A 9,196-nucleotide genomic window follows, 5' to 3' on the forward strand; every position below is an offset into this window, starting at 1 on the left:
CTTCCCGCTCCCATGCGGCCTGGGCCCGCGCTCCTCCTCCTGGGCCTGGGCCTCGGCCTGGGCCTGGGCTGCGGGCCTGGCCGCCCCCCTCCGACCCCGGCTCCTCGCGGGGCCCGCGCCGCCGTCCCCGGGGCGCCCGGCTCGCCCCCCGGCGACCTCCTCGGCCCGGGGCCCGCCTCGGCCCGCCGCGCCCCGCCCGAGGCCCGGGGCCGCCGCGTCCCGGCGCGGGGCCAGGCGGCCGCGCTGCGCTCGGTCAGGGGCCCGGGGCTGCGCGGCGGCGGCGGCGGCGGCGGCGGCGGCGGCGGCGGCGTCCTCAGCGGCGGCCTCAGCCTCAGCCTGAGGCCCCGCGCGGCCCCGGGCGGCGGCGTCGTCCTCAGCGGCGAACGCGGCCTGTGCCTGCCCGGCGGGCGGGGCCCGGGCCCCGCGGCGCGCTGCCTCCGCGCGCACGTCCAGCTGCGCGCCCGCCGCGCCGCCGCTCCCGCCCGCGTGGCCCTGCAGCTGTCGGCGCCCGGCGGCCGGCTCTCCCTGCGCTGGCTCGCCCGCTTGCCGCGCCCGCTCGGGCGCCAGGAGTGGACCTTCCGCCTCGGGCCGCTCGGGCCCACGGCCGCCGCCGCCCGCGTGGCGCCCCGCTCGGCCGGGTCGCCCCGTTCGGCCGCGCCCCGCGGCCCGCGCTCCTACGCGGGCTTCGTGGCCCGAACCGAGTGTCCCACGGACGGGCCCACGCCCGTCGTCTTAGAGGCTGTCAACCCGAACAGGTCCCGGGCCCTGGAGTCCTCCGTGTCCTGTCAGATAGCCCGCGCGGGGCTCTGCGTGGTGGATCTGGTGAGGATCAACAAGAACGACAGTTCTCCCCTGCAGCTGACCCGGAAGATGGAGGTCATCGTCAATGCCACGGTGAAGGTCCGCTGCCCCATCCAAAGGCTCTTTGGTCAGTACTGGAAGCTCTTTCCCGTGCGCTCTGTATCTGATACGCCGGACTGGACCAAGCCTTTGCGAAACCCACCTTTCAAGTCACAGAACACTCCAACAGCTATAGGCATCTCTGCGAAGTCTTTATCTTGGGGGGTGTATCTGCTTAATTTCTCAGTGTACATTGTCACTTCTGATCCAAAAACACCTCCGCAGAAAGACTCAGATTCCATCTATATCACCATTGTTAAAAGTCCCCTGGAGGCCGTCATTCCTGGGGATGCCAACATCACGATCCGTTTCACAGATGGGCTGACTCTGAACGGAAGTCTGTCCTCTGATCCAGACGCGGACAACCCGTTAGAGGGACTTCATTTCTTTTGGTACTGCACCACAGACCCAAGAAACTACAATGGGCATAACATAACAGTGACAAGCAAGGCAGTCTGTCTCCCAGAACAGGTGCATCTCAAGTGGACGTGGGCCTCTGGTCCTGTACTCACACTTTTGCCGGAAACACTTCAAGGCGGCCGTGTGTATTTTTTCAGACTGGTGGTCAAGAAGAAAGACAGAACAGCATTTTCTGATAGAACGGTGCATGTGCTCCGAGGACCCGCGCCTGTGGCAAGCATTTCATGTATTGAAAATTGTGATCCAGTTTTGGTTATATCAGACAGATTTTCTCTGTCTCTAGAATGCCCACATTGTAAAGCAGGCCGTGACGTCTATCGATGGTCCATTGTGTCGTCTTCAGGTGACGATACTCCATTTGATTGGGTGGGGCAGACCACAACAGGGAGAACCGGTGCTTATTTGTCTATAAAAGCGTTTGCTTTTCGGCATTCCATTGAAGATAAGTTTTGGATTTCTCTAAATCTAGCAACTTGGGGTGGAGCGAGCGTGGTCTTAAGGCATCCCTTCATTATTCACCACGTCCCTGAAACCACAGAGTGCAAAATTGTTCCAGATAAAGGAACTGCATTCATTACTAAGTTTGTTGTCCATTGTAGTAGTTTCAAGGATAAGAACATCGTTCTTACATATAAGATAATAGTTTCTGATGTGCATGGTTTTGGTGAAATCAGTTCTTTAAAAGAGAATAACTTTGGGTCCATCCTGTATTTGGGGAAGAATTACACATCGCCCCCTTCCTTTCTCCCTGTTGGTGCGTTGGCCAATCATTACGCCTTGAAAGTATATGCTCAGGTATATAATACCTCTCTGGGGGCTTTTTCTCAGGTGGCTTTGTACGCCACTGTGCAGGCTCCCACTGACGTAAACTCATCAAAGACTGTGCTGCAGGAGTTGTTCAGTTCCACCACGGGACCCAATTCATCACTATCCACTTTGTTTCAACAGCAGGATTTTTTACCTGCAGGTTATTTAATGTATATCGTAGCTTCTGTCTTGAATAACATGAAAAGCGACTTAGATCTGCAAGCTGACAAAATTAGACTCCGAGAACACCTTTTCAATCAGTCTTTCATTCTTCCTATAAGCACTTTGCTGGAAATTAGCCAGATGGTCATGACTGTTACTAAATTAACCCAGAAAACCTCTGAGTTGACCTCGGTCGGTCAGAAACTGGCCACGGTGAGGATTTGGCAAGCAAGCCAAGCCCTCCAAGAGTGTCACCAGAGAGATAAGCACATTTCTTCTGAGCAAATAGAAAGTGTGAGCACTGGAATATTAACAAGTTTGTCTAATATCCTGAAACTGATGAGCCGTCACGAAGTGGTCGAAGAGCCCTTCCATGTCGTCGAGTCCCTAGCAGACACAGTATTGGCTGTCAAAGTGCCAGAGAATGAGACCACTGCAATGAGGACCTCCAACTTTAACATGTACGTCAAGAAAACAGAAAAGTGGAATGTTACCAAGTTCTTCAGCGCTGAGAAACACTGTGGAAATTGTTTTTATCCAGCCCTAAATGTAAGCAGCGTTCCTAGTCTGCCTGCCAATGCTCCAATTTCTACGATGTTTTGTGAGTTTGCAGATAACCCTTTCCCTTGGCTAAATTACGAGGAAAACATTTTGACTGAGGTGGTTGGATTCCGAATGACAGGAACCGAGGCCACTGGTGATGTGATCGAGGTCACACCTGATGTTGTGGAAGTGCACCTCGTCAGAAAAAACTTGAGCTTTGGGACTTTTAACCTCACGGTGGGACCCAGCAAGGAGACTCACAAAGGGGACGAGTCGTTGAGAAAGACGACGGGGGCGTTTAGGTTTGAAGTGGACAGCAGAACAGGGAAGGACGTGTTGGTCCACATCGTGACGGAAGTGGCCGTGTTGTTCACGGTGTTGGTGTACGCTGGCCGTGAGATCACACCCACCGCTTTGATCACCACCTACGTCGTGCCCCGTCACATCCCTCCAATTGCCCAAGAGAGTGACCTGTTTGACCCGGAATGCGCAGTGAAGGAGGCCCGCGTGGTCTGCCTTCCCTCGGCCCTGCTGCAGGCCATAGCTCAGCGAACCGGCTCCTCTGAGTGTACTGTCGCCATGGTCCTGCAGGCACCTCGTTTTGTCCTAAAGCCCAATGACAAGTTAGTGAGGATTTCTGTTTTCAGCACTCAATGCTTGGACATGCATGGGCTCCAGATAGATTGGAGAGAAGATGCCTGCGTTGTCGGAGAGAAGACCAGCTGGCACAAAGTGCACTGTATCTGCAAGAACCCAGGGCGGGCCAAGCGGCAGCTGGACGCGATGAAACTAGCCAACCTTCACCTGAGTACCCACTATGTGACCGCCAGGGTTATCGTGGTCCCTAACCCTGTGGATCTACGATTAGAGGTCATCAAGAACATTACCCAAAACCCTGTGACCCTCTTCACTGTACTTTTCATTTTGCTCTTGTACATAGTCCTAGCCTTCTGGGCCTTGCACAGGGATGAAATGGACAAGTTTCTTAGGGAGTACGTGATAGTTCTACCCGATAACGATCCCTATGACAGTGTCTGTTACCTCGTCACTGTTTTTACAGGAAGCCGTTGTGGGTCTGGGACCAGGGCCAATGTCTTTATCCAACTGCAGGGAACAGAAAGTAGCAGCGACGTGCATTGTTTAAGCCATCCACAGTTTAAAACCCTCTACCGAGGAAGCATCAGTACTTTCCTCCTAACGACGAAAAGTGACTTGGGGGACGTCCATTCCATACGCGTGTGGCACAACAACGAGGGCAAGTCCCCGAGCTGGTATCTGAGCAGGATCAAAGTGGAGAATCTGTTCACCCGGCACATCTGGCTGTTCATGTGCCGGGAATGGCTTTCTGTCGACACCTCTTTGGACAGAACCTTTCACGTGACCCCCCCGGATAAGCCTCTCAACAGAATGGATTTTTTCCTTATAGATTTAAGTTATAAGATGGGGAGAAGCCACATGTGGTTCTCTGTTTTCTCTGGTGTCATCGCTGTGCCGTTCAATAGGCTCCAGAGACTGTCCTGCTGCCTAGCCATGTTGCTCTCCTCCCTCCTGTGTAATATTATGTTCTTTAATCTCAATAGAGACAGAGAAGGCGAGGCACAAGAGGGGAAGTACCTCAGGTCGATGATGATCGGGATGGAAAGCGTCTTAATCACCCTCCCTGTGCAGCTGTTGATCACGTATCTGTTCATCTATTCCCAGAGGAGACCGCGTGTGACCCTGAGCGAGGTCGCGCCTCGGGAGCATCCATCGACACCAGCAGCAAAGGAACACTGGGAAGAACGACTGGAGAAGTGGCACGCTCAGGAAATGGACAAAGCACGCTCCCGGGAGCCTGAAAAGCCTCCAACTACCAGGAGGCATCCCGGACTTGCCACGGCTTCCGTCAAGGCCGCCTCTAAAAGACGGCCCCAGCCCAAGCGAGCAGAAAGCAAGGTCTCCCGCACCCAAACTAAAAATAAAAACACCAATAACCCAAACGTTGAAGACGATCAAAGTGTTTCTTCCAGAGAGCAGCCTCCCCAGCCAGGGGCCGCCCTCCTCAGAGAGAAGACTGGGGTGGTTCTGCCGTGGTGCTGCGTTTATGTCGCGTGGTTCTTGGTGTTCGTCACGTGTAGCGTGTCCTCATTCTTCATTGTGTTCTACGGACTGACCTACGGCTATGAGAAGTCAATAGAATGGCTGTTGGCGTCATTTTGTTGCTTCCTGCAGTCAGTTTTTCTGGTGCAGCCGTGTAAAATTATCCTCGTGAGTGGCTACAGAACAAGTAAGCCCAAGTACTGTAAAAACCTTTCTTGGGTCGGCAACTATCGCTACAGCGAGATCAAGCTGCACAGCATCACGAAGAACCCGGAAGAGATGAGCAGGCGCCAGCAGTACATCTCCCAGCTGCGAAGCTCGAGGATGTACCAGCCCCTCACCGAGGATGAAATCACAATATTCAAAAGGAAGAAGAGGATCAAGAGACGTGCCTTCCTGTTCCTGAGCTGCATCCTCACCCACTTCATCTTTCTGGCCCTCCTGTTGATCCTGATCGCCGACCTTCGCCACACAGACAGCTTTTACTATAACCAGGTCATCCGCGACCAGTTCTCCGTGGATCTGGCGTCAGTGACCAGGCTGGAGGACGTCTATCAGTGGCTGAACCGCGTGCTGCTGCCTCTGCTGCACAACGACCTGCGCCCCACCTTTCTCCCCGACAGCTCCTCTAAGATCCTTGGCCTGCCACTGATGAGGCAGGTGAGGGCACGACCTGGAGAGAAGACCTGCCTGCCTGCCAAACACTTCGTGCAGAGCAGCCTCAAAGGAGAGATTCGCTGTCACCCCGAATACAGCACCGACCCAGAAGACACAGCAAGGCACCCTGGGTTGTGGAGCAGAGTTAGCAAGCGGGCTGTAGACAAGACTACCAAAGGATTTACTTATAAGCCCCAAGAAAAGAGATGGGTGTACTATTCCTATGGGCTGTTACACACCTACGGGTCAGGAGGGTACGTGTTCTATTTTTTTCCAGAAGAGCAGCAGTTTAACTCCACGCTGAGGCTCAGTGAACTCCAGAGAAGCCACTGGCTGGATGAGAAGACGTGGGCTGTGATCTTGGAGCTGACCACGTTTAACCTGGACATCAATCTCTTCTGCAGCATCTCGGTCACCTTTGAGGTCTCACAGTTAGGCGTCGTGAACTCTAGCCTGTCCACACACGCCTTCCCGCTCGCGGATTTCGACAGGAGCACCTCCGCAGAAATCTACCTGTACATGGCCATCCTCATCTTTTTCTTCGCCTACGTTGTCGACGAGGTCTACATCATCACCCGGGAGAGGGCCGCCTACATGAAAAGCACGTATAATGTGCTCAACTTCATTTTAAAATGCATCTTCGCCGTGCTCATCGCGCTCTTCCTCAGGAAACACTTCTTGGCCGTCGGCATCATTCAGTTTTACCTGTCGCACTCGGAGGATTTCATTCCCTTTCACGCAGTGTCTCAGGTCGATCACACCATGAGGGTGATTTTGGGTTTCCTGTTGTTTCTGACCATCCTGAAGACCCTCAGGTATTCCAGGTTCTTCTACGACGTGCGTCTCGCTCAGAGGGCCATCCAGACCGCCCTTCCCGGCATCTGCCACATGGCACTTGTGGTATCCATGTATTTCTTTGTCTACATGGCTTTTGGCTACCTGGTATTCGGGCAGCACGAGTGGAACTACAGTGACATGACTCACGCCATGCAAACAATATTCTCCTACTGTGTTTCAGCTTTCCAGAACACGGAATTTTCCAATAACCGGGTCCTCGGGGTCCTCTTCCTCGTGTCTTTTGTGCTGGTGATGATTTGCATATTGATCAACTTATTTCAGGCGGTAATTTTGTCTGCCTACGAGGAAATGAAGCAGCCCGTGTACGAGGAGCCCTCAGAAGAAGCGGAGGCAATGACCTACCTGTGTCGCAGGCTGCGAAGCGCGTTGGGCTTTCTGTCCTTCGAATCTAAGGCGGAAGACCAACCCAAGTTCTTCGTCAACATGGTGTATGGGCAGCCAGAGAAGAACAATCGCCGGTATCTGGGGCTGAAGACCAGAAACATTAATGGGAAGAAAATGATGTATCTCGTCGTGTGATCCGTGGCAGTTTAAAGACCCACAGGCCAGCTCCTCTCGAATACTCAGTTTCTGGGATTAAGGAATGTTTAAGCGGCTCAGTTGTGCTTTCTACCCGTATCCTTCACAATGCCCCTCCCCTGCGTTTGGAAGTATCCACAGTCTTGGCCTCCCCTTTGGAACCTGAAAGGAGGGTGTCAGAGTGCAGTGCAGCCTCTGCGGAGAGAGGAGGATGACAGCCTGTGAGTCCTGGGTTGATTTCCCCGTGGCTGGGAAGTCAGAGTCTTTGGAACCTGCAGCAGTTTAGACGGTTAGAGACCCAGATTTGGGGTAGGGAACTAAGAGGCCCCCTCAACCTCACCCCACCTTGCCAGAAGCAGCAGGAAAATGCTTCTGCTGCTTCTGTGCCCCCTCCCCCCCGGGGGGCTGGGAGGCCAGCGCTTGTGGTTCAGTGCAGAGCCTGGGGTCTCTCAGCCCTGCCGGCCGTTCCCTTTGAACAAGGGGCTGCAGGGCCTCCCCCACCCTCCTTACCTCCACCGCCCACACTCCAGCTGGGCCAGGGCTGGAGGGGCCTGTGCGGAGTCCCAGGAGTTGCCCTGGCGCCTGGGAATGCAGGAATGTGGACCTGGGGGTCAGACATCTGAAGCTTCCCATCTACTTCTTAAGGCCACTGCAAGTGAAAGATGTAAAATGTAATAACATTTTCTGGCCATGAGACATGACTTTTTTAAATAACAAGACGGTGTGTGGGGGTGGAGGTTCACATGGAGAGATAGTAACTATTCTCTATAATGAATATAGTAATATATGCATCCAGGATTTGGGGTTTTGGTTATTGATGACCTGGGGAATTGTTTAGAAAACATTGTTTAAGAAAAATGGGCTAACAGCTGTCGGATTTTCACTCAGAAGCACACTCGTTTATATAGATACCACTTTAAGCTTGGTCAGAATTAAATGTGCGATTTCTTCTATGAGACCTGCAGTGATTTCTGTGAGGGGGTGTGTACACGGAGGGCTCCTGCCCTCCAAGTCGAGGACCAGCAGAGGGGGACAACCAGTCAGGCGGGTGGCTGCTTTCTCCCAGGCGTTTGCTACCCCCTTGGCGCCCTGGACTCCTGAGCTGCACCAGAATGGCCAGGGCACCCTGGTAGGGAGGGGCATGCACACACCCACGCGCGCACACGTTCCATCGTTTCGTCCCCAGGGGAGGCCTGAGGACCTGTGTGTGGGAGGGAGTGGTCTTCTCTGCCGGGTGAGAAAATGAAGAGGTTTTGAGACTCGCTCAAGGCCATCCACACAGTGAGGGTCAGAAGGTCAGTTTGGGGTTTTCTAACTGCCCTAGTGGGCAGCCACGGGTGGGGCTGGGTTCTGCCTGCTTGTTCTGAATGAAATGCTCGTTCGTGGTTAGCACCCAACTGCTGAACAGGTTGAGAAAGCGTAAACATGGGGGCCGAATGTTTACTTTTTACTGGGGTCTGGTCGGGTGCACTCGCCCACTGAATGCAGGATAGGGGAGTGTAAGCCCCGGGTGATGTGCAGGTGACGTGTGGCAGGCCTCCCTTTAGAGGCTTCGAAGACCCAGGGCAGACAAGGCAGACCCGGGGTGCTCTGTGGGAGGGTGTGCCCAGACCTTCTTCCCAAACTTAGGGATCAGCCGAAGTCTCTGCCCCTCCTGGTGCTGTGGGAGGACAGGGTTACGCTAGTTGACCTCCCTTCCCTGGAAGAAAGCCCCCAGACCCGCATAGCATCTCATGATTTGGAGCTGTGAGTGACAGGGTCATAAAAGGCAGGGCCCAAGTGGGCAGCCCAGGAACAAGGCAAGGGATGGGGGGTATGAGTGAGGACCAGGGACGGCAGCTGCAGGGCCGGCAAAGGAGACAAGACTCTCAACTTCGGCTACAGTGAGAAGCCCTGCAGAGTCACAGGGCGGTTTCCATGCAGACGGGGAAAGGGGAGTGCCAGGGGCCTTCTGATGATAGAGCAATGACAAGTATTTAAATAGTTCAGAAATATTAGAGATGTCAGTTACAACATTGTCAGTGTGAAAAACCTCGCTAAAATGGAGTTGGGAGGCTGGGGGGGAGGGGGGCACGCACGTACCACTCAGGTCATCAGGAAGAGAGGTGCCGTGGATGTCCGGCAGGCAGTGATGCTACGTTACTACCCAGCCAATGAGAGACTCTCACAACTCACACTATATTTCCTACTGCCAGTTTCCTCCCGTGGACTCTTTGTTTATAACAGCCCCTCCCAGCTTCCCTTTCTCCTC

The 9,196-nt window shown here is 54.2% G+C and overlaps 1 protein-coding gene across 1 annotated transcript; it reads left to right on the forward strand.

Annotated features, from left to right (window-relative positions):
- The first annotated feature begins 9 nt into the window (after positions 1-9).
- Positions 10-8,170, forward strand: PKDREJ (polycystin family receptor for egg jelly). Its single transcript, XM_057742283.1, has one exon. It carries the CDS (start codon positions 13-15, stop codon positions 6,943-6,945), a length of 6,933 nt encoding a protein of 2,310 aa, XP_057598266.1. The 5' UTR covers positions 10-12; the 3' UTR covers positions 6,946-8,170.
- Positions 8,171-9,196: the final 1,026 nt, after the last annotated feature.

The sequence above is a fragment of the Hippopotamus amphibius genome, chromosome 7 (assembly GCF_030028045.1).
Source record: "Hippopotamus amphibius kiboko isolate mHipAmp2 chromosome 7, mHipAmp2.hap2, whole genome shotgun sequence".
In the NCBI taxonomy this organism is placed as follows: domain Eukaryota; kingdom Metazoa; phylum Chordata; class Mammalia; order Artiodactyla; family Hippopotamidae; genus Hippopotamus; species Hippopotamus amphibius.